At 48.5% G+C, this 15,481-nt stretch overlaps 1 protein-coding gene across 1 annotated transcript in view; it reads left to right on the forward strand.

Moving 5' to 3' along the window:
• Nucleotides 1–15,481, forward strand: part of LOC119978142 (myosin-16-like) — a 100,512-nt gene that overhangs the window by 44,085 nt on the left and 40,946 nt on the right. The window contains exons 12-19 of the mRNA XM_038819576.1: nucleotides 336–485; nucleotides 2,971–3,141; nucleotides 3,834–4,001; nucleotides 5,445–5,571; nucleotides 5,894–5,952; nucleotides 6,245–6,332; nucleotides 6,749–6,866; nucleotides 12,665–12,785. Of these exons, the coding sequence (XP_038675504.1) occupies nucleotides 336–485; nucleotides 2,971–3,141; nucleotides 3,834–4,001; nucleotides 5,445–5,571; nucleotides 5,894–5,952; nucleotides 6,245–6,332; nucleotides 6,749–6,866; nucleotides 12,665–12,785 (1,002 nt within the window). The remainder of the gene's footprint in view (nucleotides 1–335; nucleotides 486–2,970; nucleotides 3,142–3,833; nucleotides 4,002–5,444; nucleotides 5,572–5,893; nucleotides 5,953–6,244; nucleotides 6,333–6,748; nucleotides 6,867–12,664; nucleotides 12,786–15,481) is intronic.

Genomic DNA, 15,481 nt, shown 5'->3' on the forward strand with positions numbered 1-15,481 from the left:
CGGACCCACACTCGCTCTAGTCATTCTCATATTTCTCACAAGTGTAAAAGGCCTTGGGCTTTTCCTTGATTCTACCCGCCAGGGACTGGTTTAGCTCACTGGGCTAAATCGCTGGCTTTTAAAGCAGACCAAGCAGGCCAGCAGCACGGTCCGATTCCCGTACCAGCCTTCCCGGACACATCAGCCATGATTGAATGGCGGAGCAGACTCGATGGGGTGAATGGCCTAATTCTGTTCCTCTGTCTTATGGTCTTATTACAGCTTGTGTCCTCACAACTGGCAAGAGACATTATCGACAAAAATTATATTGATGAAGAGAATTTTATGTTTTTCAGTGCTACAATGCAATTGGAGCCCTGGCAAAGGCTGTTTATGACAAAATGTTCAAGTGGATGGTTCTAAGAATCAACAAGACCTTGGACACCAAGTTGCAGCGTCAGTACTTCATAGGCGTGTTGGACATTGCTGGCTTTGAGATCTTTGAGGTAAAGTGTCCCCATCATGCAGGAACTTTAAAACTCAAGCTATCAAAAAAGGAAACAATACTTCTTTGTCCCTGCTAATTACTAAAGCAGAAAAATTGTACATAACAAAATGAAATCTCCCCCCCCCCCCCATCCCCCCTGTGAAGATAAAATTTGACTTTGCTTAATACTGTAAAACAACTGATATCAGATCAGCCACTCCTTAGTGAAAATCAGGGAGCTGTAAAATAGGAAGTTGACATTGCTTATATAAATAAAAATAGAAAATGTTAAATAACTCAACAGCTCTGGCAGCATCTGTGGAGACAGAAACGTGGCTACTGTTGTGAGTCTGTATGACTTCTTCAGACTCTTGTCTCTCCATAGATGCTGCCAGACCTGCTGTGTTTTTTCAATATTTTCTGTTTTTATTTCAGATTTCCAGCATCCACAATATTTTGCTTTTCTGAAGCTGTGTGTTTTACACTATCACTCAAAAAAATCTAAATGATTCCCCAATGTTCTGAAAAGCATAACCCTGCCCTGCAAGAATAAGGAATGGATCAGAAATAAAGAATACAAGTTATATTTATTGTCAACTGGAGTTAGACCAGGGGCGGGAGTCACCGCAATCGGCGAATTGGCCTGACGTCGGTGGCAAGAACGGCACGAACCACTCCGGCGTCGGGCTGCCCGGAAGTAGCGGAATTCTCCGCACTTCCAGGGGCTAGGCCGGCGCCGGAGGGGTTAGTTCCACGGCAGCCGGCGCCGAAGGGCCAGCGCGAGTTAGCGTATGCGCAGAAACGACAGCATGGTTCTGCTTATGCGCAGACCGGCCAGCATATTCTGGCGCATGCGCAGGAGGGTGTCTTCTCCACGCCAGCCATGGCGGAGTCCTACAGGCGCCGGCGCGGAAGGAAGAAGTGACCCCACGGCACAGGCCCGCCCACAGATCGGTGGGCCCCGATCGCGAGCCAGGCCACTGTGGGGGCCCCCCCCAGGGTCGGATCCCCCCCCCGTGAGGACCGCACCAGTAAACTTATCTGACAGGTCCTGCCGCCTGGAACCATGTCCAATCCTCGCCGGCGGGGCTAGCCAAAACGGGTGGCCATTTGGCCCATCAGGGCCCGGAGAATTGCCGGGGGGCTGCTGCCGGCGGCCGGAGAATACGGCAGCCAGCGTCAGGGCGGCGGGATTCACACCGCACCTCGGGGATTCTCTGACCCAGCGGGGAGTCGGAGAATCCCGCCCCAGATGTCAATCTGTGCTGATAATGAGACGCATTGGAAAATCACAATTCCAGTGAGTTCAGAGCAGTTTTTGCAACACAAATAAATAAAAGAATGTTTCCTTGCAGCAAGTGTAGCATTGCAGCCAGTCATGTATGAAATGGTTATGACCCAGAGCCCAGGATGATAGATTGGGGTTCAATAGCATAGATAAGAGGGATGACGTTTCCACTTGTGCAGAGTCCAAAACAAGTGGACTTATACAATCGACAGTCACAAATATATTAAAGAGAGAATTAAAATCGTATTACTTCGGGAATGGTTAGAATTTGGAACCTGTTACCACATGAACTGGTTGAAGTGAATGGCATAGATCAGTGATGGGTAACCACGGCTAGTGAGTGGGCTGCATGGGTGGACCTCCTTCATCTCAGTGGGCCGCAAGATTGAATTTGGGCCTGTTCACGAACCATGACCCTAGAATAAGATTAAATACATTTAGTACACACCGAATGTTTCCCAACAAATTATACAAAATGCTTAATCATTCATATATTAATAGAACTGTCATCAACCTCATGTGGCAAAAACAAAATAAATGTTTACGCTTTGATTGGATGTAGAGGAAGTGCACGACTCTCACAGTCAATGCTGTGAGTAATCAGCACATATCTCACTTCATGCACCCTTACTTTACATGCATATTACTTTGATCATACAGGTAGGAAAAAAGCTACGTGGATGGAAACCAGCGGAATGTGGCAGCCCTGCGCATGGGCAACAGTCAACAAAATGTCTCTTGGGCCACACTCAGAACCCTGATTGGCCGTATATAGCTCCTGGGCTGGAGGTTGCCCACCATTGGCATAGATGCACTTAAGGGGCAGCTAGAAAAATATGCCAGGGAGAAATAAATAAAAGGATATTTTGAGAGGGTAAAATGAAGTGGGAGGAGGCTCATTTGAAGCATAAACACTGTCATAGATTACGAGAGCCAAATGGCCTGTTGCTGGAAAGCTTATGCAATCCAATACAGCCTTGTGGATGAAAAAGTGTATTTAAAAATTGGGGCCTTGACAGGATGAGTGGATCGACAACCAAAAGACAATTTAAAAAAAGAATTGGATGTAAAGTTTACATTCTAAATAAATGGGCTGTTCATTATAGATATAAAGGTAATGAGTATTATCAACTAATTTTTCAATGAATTAGTGGTCGAGGGTATAGATAGAAAAGGAACTTCAGTCTTATTCTCTGCTATTCTTATCATTTTGCAGTTCAATAGCTTTGAGCAACTTTGCATCAACTTCACCAATGAGAAGCTGCAACAGTTTTTCAATCACCACATGTTCGTCCTGGAACAGGAAGAATATAAAAAAGAAGGGATTCACTGGGAGTTTATTGACTTTGGCATGGACCTGCAAGCCTGCATTGAACTGCTGGAGAAGGTAATTTTGTCAAGAAAAGTTACACAAGCACATCTCAAAAGAAAGATCATGTGAATTTGTTGTTAAATCTCCTGATGTGGACCGCTGTCATAGTTTGCTTTATGAGACTCCTCTGAAGTGCCTCAGGAAGTTTCATTATGTAAAAGGAGCAATCTCAACACAATTGTTTGGTGCTGGAGGGCTGAAACAAAACAGTAAGACCAAGTTGACAGGCTAGAGATTCCAGCTGGATAATGAAAGATGCAAGGGCCTGAATGGTCAAGCCCAGGATGTCCATGACTCTTATTTGTGAATTTTGCACTTGTCAAGGTAAGGCACTGCATTGCCGTCGAGTGAAAGCATTTCAGCTCCCCAGTGCCAACATCACACATTCTGAGTATTGAACAATCAGACACAATGCAAAGCTAGCTGTGCCAACATTTTGCATCGTCACCAGATGGGCATTCCTTTCTGCACGATTGTGGCATTTTCCATCTTCCAAATCCCACATCAACTTCACCTCTCTGAATAAATGTTCCAATTAGCATCAAATTAAAGACAGTTCTCTGTCTTTGGTCCATGTCTATTTATAATTTGGTTCAGATGGCGTAAACGTTCTTGACATTGCAGCTTTCACAAATATGTTTTAATCGGTAGAAATGGCACAGTTGTGATTTATTGCAGTGACTAATCTTCTTGCTGTTTGTTTCCAGCCCATGGGCATCTTCTCCATCATGGAAGAGCAGTGCGTGTTCCCCAAGGCCACTGATGCAACATTCAAGGCTGCGTTGTATGACAACCATTTGGGGAAGTCCAATAATTTCCTGAAACCGAAAGGCAAATCACAAGCTACCTTTGAGCTTGTCCACTATGCTGGCACGGTAAACATTCGCTGCTTCTGGAAAAGTGCACCACTCTAAAATTCCAAAAAATGTCTTGGTGGCGGTGGGTGCTGGGCAGGTGGGGGTGAGGGGTGCAGTTAAATTGGTTAACACTAATAGCTCCAAATAGGCTAATGCCAAATCCACTCTGAAATATATTGGTAAAGAAAATTGGGCACAGTTTAAATCGAGCATGCTGATTCAGCGGCAACCCATTGCATGTAACGGCCACTGACAAATTACACCCGCCCCCTCAGTTACACCAATGTATGACTAACTGGCCATTTAATGCATGGTGAATCAATTCTGCCACATTCGGGCTTTCGATAAACCCAGATATTATTCTCAACCTGTTAAACCTCACGAGAGCTGATTAAAGAATATTCCACAGCAAAAGCATGCCCTGCCATGGACTGCACATTCACCAACACTGACACAAGAAATCATTTGTGATGATAAATCCAAGTGTGATAACACATTACCCTTGCAAATCAACATTCATTCCTATGTGTTCAAAGAACAAAGAACAACACAACACAGGAACAGACTCTTTGGCCCTCCAAGCCTGTACTGGTCATACCAACCTTTGCCAAAACCCTAAAGAACAAAGAACAATACAACATATTATCAGTATCATAAGATTGTGCACAAACAAGTTCTATTTTAGTTAATATTAACTCAAAATATATTTGTGGTCTCAATTAACATAATTAGTGGATTCACAATATTGATGGAGGTTTATGATGATTCAAGTTGCTGTTCACGAATCTGAAGGCCATTATAGACCAGGAGGAACAGGATTACTCCACCCCCACACAATGAAAAAACATTGATATTTCCCTTGTGCCAAGGTTCCTTCATCCCGCCCAGCTTCGAACCACAAGGGCCATCCAAACCCTGCCCCGAGCCATGATGAGGCCCAAGGTGCAGATGAGGGGGGTAGGATTTCCTGGCCTGGACTGACGCTGGCTTCGTCCTGCCAGACGTCAATGAACTTTTGGTTGGTCCACTGGACTCCCAGCGGCAGATCCCACCATGACGGGTTGAAAAATCCCAGGAGCAATGGAGTCTTGGTTATTGAATATTTTTAAGGCGGAGATAGATAAATTCTTGACTAACAGAGTCAAAGGGTAGAGGTGGCAGGTGAGAATGTGGAGTTGAGGTCGCAATCAGATCAGCCATGATCTTAGTGAATGACAGACCAGGCTCAAACGACCCAAATGGCTGACTCCTGTTCCCAATTCTTATGTTCATGTTTCTAAGGGACTTTCAGTCACCCATCTTTCCACTCTGCCCACCTGCTCATTTCAGGGAACTAAAATCTCCTGCACCCCACATTGCAGACATTCAGTTGCCATCCAACATGGTTGGTCGTTGTCTGCCCCCTGCTCCAGTTAAAGGTGCTGTTGCTGTTAATACCATATTGCTGTTTCTCCTCTTCAGGTTGGCTACAGCACTCAAGGTTGGCTGGAGAAGAACAAGGATCCCTTGAATGAAACAGTGGTCGGTCTTTTCCAGAAATCTTCTCAGGCTTTGCTGCCTGTTCTCTTCAAAGAAGAGGTAACACCAGGTGAGTTCTGCAGAGGGACATCTGTAACGTGAGCTTGACAAAGGGATAAGGCAGAAGGTGGAAACCAAGGATAAAATACAATTTTCTCTCAAAGTTTTTTGCCAACTTGGTAAATGTTTTAACATTGATGAATTTTTGATTGAACATTTTTAAACCAGCTTGGCATGTCTTTCCATGTTATGGGCTTTGACACCTGACATGCCATCTGTGCTTGGGAATGGAGGTACACATTAACATTGAATTCTGTCTCCGACACAAAACTCTTGAGAGCTTTTTATTTATCGAATGCAGTTGTTTATATGTCAAAACCATCACTTTGCAGCTGGCGGTAAGAAGCAGAAGAAAGGCTCATCTTTCCAGACAGTTTCTGCGTTCTACAGGGTAAGAGTTCTGCACAGTGTTCCCTAACAGAAACAGTTGACAGCAATTTTCTCTTCCTCTCTGTATTATTTTGCCTTTCGTCCCATTTTGGTGCTGCGCTCCTTGTCTCTTCATTCTCCTTTTTCTCATTTGTTTCCCTTCACCTTTCCAGGCACAAGGACGATTTAGTCATTATTTTTGCGCCATTCTTTACCTGCACCAAACTTTGACTGCCACACCCCTCCCCCCCTTTTCATTTGCCTTGTCTAATTTCGCTCAGCCATTCTTCTTGTGCCATTTCTCAACATTACAGGAACAGCTGAACAAGCTGATGACCACACTGCGCAGCACAGCTCCCCACTTTGTCCGATGTATCGTGCCAAATGAAAATAAACAGCCAGGTGAGTCCAATTCAGTAACAGTCCAAATGCTCTATACCAGAATTTATTCTCCTCCTCTTCCTTTTCCTCATCTAATCCTCTCAGCGCATACTTCTATTCCTTTCTCCTGTGTGTTCTTATCTACCTTCCCCTTTAATGCATCTATGCTATTGCGTCAATTATTCCTTTTGGTAGCGCGTTCACATTCTCACCATTCTCTGGGGTTGTTGAAAATATTTTAAGAACTGGGCAGCAGCTTGCATTTAAATCAAGACCCGCTGTTGCTCAAGAATTTGGTAGAATGGAAACAAATGGGAAGGGACTTGACAGGTTGAGATTTTGAGATTGAGCGATAATAATATCCATTCAATAAAATTAAATGTTGGCCCAACTCCATTGGAGTCCTTTTAAATGTAAGAGTGTGAATTTTATTGCAGCTGTGTGTGACGCCGGCCTGGTTCTTCACCAGTTGGCCTGTAATGGTGTGCTGGAGGGAATCCGTATCTGTAGGAAAGGCTTCCCCAATAGACTGCAGTATCCTGAGTTCAAACAGAGGCAAGTATATCCAAGCCTACTTCTATCCAGTCACGACACAACCAGCACTGTTTGATTTTCGGCTTTCCATTATAATGACACAATCTAACATTGGGGTCACTGGAAATAAGTTGTCACCTTCCACTTATCACCATAAGAATCAACAAATTGGTTCATGTAACACCTTGAATGTTAGTGGGCAGCACGGTAGCACAGTGGTTAGCACAGTTGCTTCACAGCTCAGGATCTCAGGTTCGATTCCCGGCCTGGGTCACTGTCTATGCGGAGTCTGCACGTTCTCCCCTTGTCTGCATGAGTTTCCTCCCACAGTCCAAAGATGTGCAGGTTAGGTGGATTGGCCATGCTAAATTGCCCTCAGTGTCAAAACAAGTTAGGTGGGGTTACTGGGTTATGGGGATAGGGTGGAGGCGTGAGCTTAAGTGGGCTGCTCTTCCAAGGCCTGGTGCAGACTCAATAGGCCGAATGGCCTTCCTCTTCACTGTAAATTCTATGAAATTCTATGAAATGTCATAAAATATCTCAAAGTCCTTCACAGGAACATTATCAAGTACAAAATTTGGCATCAAGTCACACGAGGGGATCCTAACACAGGTGACAAAAAACAAGAGAGAGGTGGAGAGGTTTAGGAAGAGAATTCCAGCACTTTTGATGAAGTCATAGCCATCAATGGCAGCGTTAAGAAAATCAAGAAAGGGACAGCACAGTGGCGCCGAGGACCCGGGTTCGATTCCAGCCAGATTCACTGCGGAGTTTGCATATTCTCCCCGTGTCTGCGTGGGTCTCACCCCCACAACCTAAAAGGTGTGCAGGATAGATGGATTGGCCATGCTAAATTTCCCCTTAATTGGAAAAATAATAATTGGGTATTCTAAATTTAAAAAATGAAAATCAGCATGTGCAAGACTTTTGGTTTAGATCAGGACGAGAGCAGAGGCTGGAGTGCAGGTTTGACTCGGGGTTGTTGGCAGATGGAGGTTTTTGTGATAAGGTGCGGGCGGCGATTAAGGAATATGTGGAGTTGAATGAGAATGGGGATGTGTCGGCGGCCATTTCTTGGGAAGCACTGAAGGCAGTGGTCCGGGGTGAAATTATTTTGTTTAAGGCTCGTGCGGATAGGAAAAGGAGGGCGGAACATGACCGCCTCGTGAGCGAGATAGTGGAAGTGGACAGGGAATATTCGAGGGTACCCACCGTGGAGGGATTGGCGAGGAGGAAAAAGTTGCAGGGGCAGTTTGACAGGCTGACAACAGGGAGGGCGGTAGGGCAACTGCGTAGGGCAAGGGGGGTGCAGTATGAGTATAGGAGAAGGCGAGCCGCATGCTGGCACTCCAGTTGTGGAGACAGGCTGTGTCCAGGGAAATACTGAAGATAAAGGGCATAGTGTAGGTTAGATGGCCTTTAGTTTTTTTTCCACGTCGGTGCAACATTGAGGGCCGAAGGGCCTGTACTGCGCTGTATCGTTCTATGTTCTATAAAGACTAGGGCTGGGGATGTGGGGCGGGATTCTCCCGCATTTGGCGGGATGGCCTGATGCCGGCACCAAGACCGGCGCGGGTCAGGCAACCGGAATTTGCAGAATCCTCCGCAATTCCGGGGGCTAGGCTGGCGCCAGAGGGGTTGGCACCGTGCCAACCGGCGCCAAAGGGCCGGCGCGAGTTGCCGCATGCGCAGAAGCGCCGGCGTGCTTCCGTGCATGCGCAGGCCGGCCGCGTGTGTTCCTGCGTATGCGCAGTGGGGTTCTTCTGCGCATGCGCAGGCTGGCCTCTGTAGGGCTCCATCATGGCCGGCGAGGAAGAAAGGAGTGCCCCCACGGTACAGACCCACCCGCAGACCTTTGGGCCCCGTTCGCGGGCCAGGCCACCGTGGTGCCCCCCCCCCGGGGGGCTGGATCCTCCCACGCTCCCCTGAGAACTCCACTAGACGGCCTACCAGCCAGGTCCCGCCGTGTGGGACCATGTCCATTTCACGCCGGTGGGACTGGAAAGAAACTGACGGCCGCTCGGGGCCTGGAGAATTGCCGGGTGGGCCACTGCCAATGGCCCCCGCCCCGCCCGAAAACTGCCGCCAGAGAATACGGCAGCCGGTGTCGGAGTGGCAGGGCAGGATTAATGCCGCCCCCCTGGGGAGTTTATGAGGGTCTACCAAGGACTTTCTGAGGCAGACCATGGAGGAGATAAGGGGGACATGGGGCGGTTTCTGGACAAGCTGGAATTTCCCCAGGTGGAGGAAGCAAAGAGGCAGGCGTTGGAGGATCCCCTGGGGCTGAGGGAGGTGCTGGATAGTACCTGGGGTATGAAGTCGGGAAGGCCCTGGGTCGGATGGGTACCCGGCAAAATTTTATAAGGAATTTGCGATGGACCTGGCACCACATCTGTTGGGGGTGTTTAATGAAGCACTGGAGAATGGGGAGTTGCCGGAGACGATGACGCACGCAGTTATCACACTAATCCCAAAAAAGGGGGAGGACTCGGTGGAATGTGGGTCGTATAGGCCTATATCACTATTGAACACGGATGTGAAAGTATTAGCTAAGTTATTGGTGGGGAGGATGGAGGAGTGTGTCCCCGGGGTAGTGGCAGAAGTTCAAACAGGCTCCGTGAAGGGCAGGCAGCTCGTCAGTAATATAAGACAGCTGTTGAATGTGGTGATGAATCTGTCGGGGGCTCTGCTACCGGAGGTGGCGGAGAAGGCATTTGATTGGGTGGAGTGGCGGTACTTGTTCGAGGTCATGGGAAGGTTTGGGTTTGGGCCAAGATTTGTGGCATGGTTGCAGTTGCTGTATGCGGCACCAAGGGCGAGGGTGAGGACAAATTATATGAGCTCACGAAGCTTTGACTTACACACGGATACGAGGCAAGGGTGCCCGCTGTCACCACAGCTGTTTGCGCTGGCCATAGAGCCATTGGCGATGGCTATCAGGGAGTCGGCAGAGTGGCGAGGGATTATGATGGGACAGAGGGAGTATCAGTTGTCACTCTATGCTGATGACCTCTTGCTGTATATTTTGGATCCATTGGAGAGTATGGGAAGGATTATGGGCCTGCTGGGGAGGTATGGAGGGTTCTCAGGGTACAAGCTGAATGTAGGGAAAAGCAGGTATTCCCGGTGAATGAGCTGGCATAGCGGGCTAATTTAGGGAGGATGCCATTTACAGTAGCGAGGAATAGGTTTAGGTGTTTGGGGATTCAGGTAGCGAGGGAATGGACGGGCTCCGTAAGTGGAAATTAACGAAGCTGGTGGAGGAGGTTGGGAGGATCTTAAGAGGTGGAAAACACTGCACCTAACATTGGCGGGGAGGGTCCAAGTGGTGAAAATGAATATTCTGCCGAGGTTCTTGTTTATATTTCAATCTCTCCCGATCTTTATACCAAAGGCCTTTTTTCGGAAAGTGGACACAATCATTTCTGACTTTGTATGGGCGGGGAAGGTGCCAAGGGTGGGGAGGACCCTGCGACAGAGACAGAGGCAGCAGGGTAGTGTTGGCGTTGCCGAACATGCGTCATTATTATTGGCGGTGAATGTGGACAAGGTGCGGCGGTGGTGGGAAGGAGAAGGGGTAGAGTGGATTAGGATGGAGGAGGAATCTTGTAAGGGGTCTAGTTTGAGGGCTATGGTGATGGCATCCTCCCTAGCCTCCTCCACCAGCTTTGTTAATTTCCACTTATGGAGCCCGTCCATTCCCTCGCTACCTGAATTGCCAATGGCTCCGAGTAGGTATTCAAGGAGCCCTGAGGTGTAGTCCATAGTGAAGGTATGGAATCAGCTGAGGAGGTATTTTAGGGTGGAAGGGATGTTGGTGCTAACGCCGCAGTGCAAGAATCATGGGTTTGAGTGGGAGGGATGAATAGTGTATACAGGAGGTGGAGGGTAGGGGGGTTGGTCAAGATGAGGGATCTGTATTTGCAGGAAGGGTTTGCCAGTCTGGAAGAGCTAAGGGAGAGGGTAGAGCTGCCGAGGGGGAGTGAGTTCAGGTATCTGCAGGTTAGGGACTTTGCGCGAAAGGTCTGGGGGGAGTTCCGTAAGTTGCCGGGATACACCCTGCTGGAGCGACTGCTGCTTCCGGATGTGGAAGGAGAGGGAAGAATTGGGGATGAACATAGAACATACAGTGCAGAAGGAGGCCATTCGGCCCATCGAGTCTGCGCCAACACACTTAAGCCCTCACTTCCACCCTATCCCCATAACCCTTCCTAACTTTTGTTTTGGACACTAAGGGCAATTTATCATGGCCAATCCACTTAGCCTGCACGTCTTTGGACTGTGGGAGGAAACCGGAGCACCCGGAGTAAACTCACAGATATGGGGAGAATGTGCAGATTCCGCACTGACAGTGACCCAGTGGGGAATCAAACCTGGGACCCTGGCGCTGTGAAGCCACAGGGCTATCCACTTGTGCTACAGTGCAGCCCATGGATATATCCAAGTGGCTGGGGAAGCAGGGAGGCGAGCAGGTAGTGACGATCAAAGAGAAATGGGAAACGGAGTTGGGAGTATGGAGTGAGGCACTGCATAGGGTAAACGGGACCTCCTCTTGTGCAAGGATGAGCCTGATACAGTTTAAGGTGGTACACAGGGTGCATATGATTTGGGTGAGAATGAGCGGGTTCTTTCAGGGGGTAGCAAATGCGTGTGAGAGGTGTGGACGGGGGCCAGCGAATCACACGCACATGTTTTGCGAAAAATTGGGACGGTTCTGGGTGCGAGATTCTGGGGGTGTTAGCCAGGATAGTGGAGGAGGAGGTGGACCTGGACCCTTTGGTGGCGATATTTAGGGGTTCAGAGAAGCTGGAGCTCATGGAGCGGAGGAAGGACAATGTCATGGCCTTCGCCTCTCTGATTGCACGCGGCGAATTTTACTGGAGTGGCGGTCGGCATCGCCACCGGGGGTAGCGGCTTGGTTGGTTGACCTGTATGACTTCCTGTGATTAGAGAAGATAGAGTATGAGTTAAGGGGCTTTTCAGGGGGGGTTTGAGGAAAGGTGGGGCATGTATGTGACCGTGTTTGAGTGGCTGTTTGTCGCGGGGCAGGGGGGGTGAAAAAGGGGGAAAATCTGTACAGACTGTATAGATGATTGTTGGGAAGTGTATTTATTCGCTGTAACCTGCTTATAAAGCCCGAGTCCCGCTGGTGCCATTCACATCTGGTCTTACCTGACGGGACCTTGGCATCCATCCTGTCTGGGGCGGCCTGGTGGGGGGGGGTGATCGGGGGTCCGACCCCAGGGAGGGTGGGGGGGGGCCTCCAAAGTGGCCTGGCCCGCAATCAGGGCCTACCAATCGGCAGGCCGGCGTCTCGTGGTGGGGACCTCTTTTGCTCCGTGCCGGCCCCTGTAGCCCTACGCCATTTTGCGTCAGGGCTGGCGCGGAGAAGGGAGCTACCGCGCATGCGCGCATTCGCGCCGGTCGCAGCTCATACGTGCAGACCCGCGGTATCGGCAGCTGGAGCGGTGTGGGTCGCTCCAGTGCCGTGCTGACCTCCTGTAGGGCGGAGGATCGCTACACTTAGCGGTCCGATGACGCCGTCGTTAAACTCTCCAGTTTTTACGACGGCGTCAACACTCTGCCTTCAGATGGGAGAATCCCATCCAAGAGTCCTGATTAGTTTGGTTCAACTTTAGACAGTGACCAGGGTGAGGGATGGGGTCGGTACGTACAGAACAAAGTTTGTAGCCTCCAAGATCAATTGTTGTGGCTTAATCACTGCAAAACAGAAAATTAACTTAAGTTAGAAAGCTAACTTAATGCGACCTTTAGACCTGCATAAAATGTGTATTGTTTAACTAATTGTTTTTGTTTAGGTACCACATCTTGAACCCAAATGTCATTCCTAAGGGATTTGTTGATAACAAGAAAGCATCAGAATTGGTCCTTGGTTCCATTGACCTCGATGAAAATGAGTACAAAATTGGACATACAAAGGTAACACACCATCAGGTCAAACAAGAAAACTCTTGAATTCTAAAATTACACATGTTATTGCAGATATGAGGGTTCATTTGGGATAAAGGATATATATTATTACATTACTTTTTAATTCAATTGTACGCTGACATTTGAATTAAACACATAGCCTTGAGATCCACTCCCCTGTCATTAGCACCTTTTTCTTAATCCACATTGACTCTGTGCCCAATACGGACCCACCACGAAATTCTCCCCCAACATGGAACTCCCCCCTTCATAGAATCCATCCCCCAACAGGCACAGACCCCTACACCCCCACCACCACACACATGGAGCCTCTGACACCTGCCCCACAGAGCACCTCTCGCCAGCACTGCCCTCATCACTGCCTGGGCACTGTCCCTTAGCAGTTCCAGGGGGTAGTACATGGGCAGTCAGAGGGCAGTGCCATGGTACAGCCCAGACATAATCCTCTCCCCCCCCCCCCCCCCCGCCGTCCCGGGGACTGTACTTAGCTTTGCGCCCCTAACAGGTTCTGTTTATCACTTCCCCATTTTTAAAAACCTGTTGTAAAAACTGCCAACGTGACGTAACACCGCTGCCGACGGGAGGGTGGGGGGGGGGGGAGACTTCTATGTGTGTGGGGGGGGGGGGGGTGGTTTACAGCATGGAAGCCCGCTAATTAAATTAAAATATATTCAAATGGGGTTCCCGTCATTGCATGGTGCGAACCCCGTTACGTCACTGATGGAGGTTTGGGAATATCAAGTGGGGAAAATCCACCAGCGTAAAAACCATTTTCAGAACCCCCTCAATTCTCTGTCTCTTCCATTATTCCTGGGGGTTGCAAGGCAATGGAATATCCTTCCCCCCCCCCCCCCCCGCCGCAACATTTCAGCTGAGGCCTAACTAGTGTCTTGTATAAGTTCAACATAACCTCCTTGCTCTTGTACTCTCTGACCCTATTAATAAAGTCCAGAATACTATGTATTTAATAACTGCTCCTTCCACCTGTCCCATCACCTTCAATAATCTATGCACAGAGACTCCCAGGTCCATCTGCTCCTGTGTCCCTCTGCCTCTTATTTTATTCTGGCACGATTCTCCGGCACCCAACTGCGGAATCGGGAAACACGATTGGGCGGAGAATGATTTCCAACGGCGAAATTGTGGCGGGTGCCAATTTCACGCCAAATGGCATTTCTCCGTCACCTCGACAGCGGCGTCAGAGTGCTCCAGAATGCAGATGCAGTAAACGCTATTGGTATATCATTAGCAGGCCTGACCCGGTATTCTCCGGGGCCTACGTGATTCTCTGCCTCTACTGGGGTGAATTCCCGACGGAGAGGTTCGCTTGTACTTTTAAAAATCATGAAACCGGTGCCATGGCTGCTGAGAGAGGGGGGGGGGGGGGGGGGGGGGGAAACAGAAAGTGTCCAACATCGCCATAGTTTGCTGACAGTTGTGCCGCTGGCCGAGGGGCTTCTGCCAGGGCCGGGGCGAGTCGCGGGAGGTGGCGAGGAAGTGGGCTGTGGGGTTGGGGTAGACGGGCACAGAGCACCATTGCTGCGGCCTGCAAGGCAGCCATGCAGCTGCGCACACCACTGACTGCTCACTGTTAACTCAGGGCCATAGGTCATATGGGTGTTCCCCCAGGACTGCCCCCGATGTGCCCTCTGGCCCCAGCTGACTCATCAGCGGGATGGGCACGCTCCAGCGCAACCAGTGTCATCCACTTCATCTGCCCACTCCACCAACTAGTTTCTGTCCTTTTGAAGTTCTACACTGTCCTCATCCCAGTTTACAATACTTCCAAGTTTCGATAGGGTAGACAGAATGCAACAATTTCCTTTGCTGGGTAGGCGAAATTACAAGGAGGCAAAATCGTAACATCAGAGCTTGGTTGAACAAGGGTATTATCAGGAAACACTTATTCATGCAAAGGTTAGTCAAAATCTAGAAATCTCTCTTCAAAAATGCTAATTGAAGCTGGGTCAATTGAAAATTTCAAAAATCAGATAGCAAAAATTTTGTTTAGTAAGGCATCTAAGATTACCAACTTAAGTTAAAATATATGAGCTAACTGAATGGAGGAACAAGTTCGAGGAGTTGAACGGTATTCTCCTGTTCCTATGTTCTATTCAATATTGGTTGCCATGTGCCAGATCAATTCCGGATTTACTCCAAGTTCACATCAGAAATGAAAACCGAGTAAGTTCATAAGTTCATAAGATATAGGAGCAGAATTAGGGCTTTTGGCCCTTCCAGTCTGCTCTCCCATTCGATGATGGCTGATCTCATCCTGGCCTTAACTACATCATCCTGCCCGTTCTCCATAACCCTTCAACCCATTACCAATTAAAAATCTGTCTAACTCCTCCTTAAATTTACTCACGGTCCCTGAATTCACCGCACTCTGGGGTCACAAATTCCAAAAATTCACAACCTTTTGGGAAAAGTAGTCTCTCCTCAACTCCGTTTTAAATTTACTACCTCTTATCCTATGACTGACCTCTCATTCTAGAATGCCCCACATGAGGAAGCATCTGCTCCACGTTTAAGAGTAAGATATGTGAATGGACAGGAATCTAAGATGTATTTCTTTAGTCCTGGTTGCAATGATTCTTTGTGTTTACTGCTGTGCTGGGATGCTGATAGTTTATTGATTTACATATAGATATAGGTCAAATCTGCCACTTGTTTGTGATACA

The sequence above is a fragment of the Scyliorhinus canicula genome, chromosome 15, assembly GCF_902713615.1.
Source record: "Scyliorhinus canicula chromosome 15, sScyCan1.1, whole genome shotgun sequence".
NCBI classification, from domain to species: Eukaryota; Metazoa; Chordata; class Chondrichthyes; order Carcharhiniformes; family Scyliorhinidae; genus Scyliorhinus; species Scyliorhinus canicula.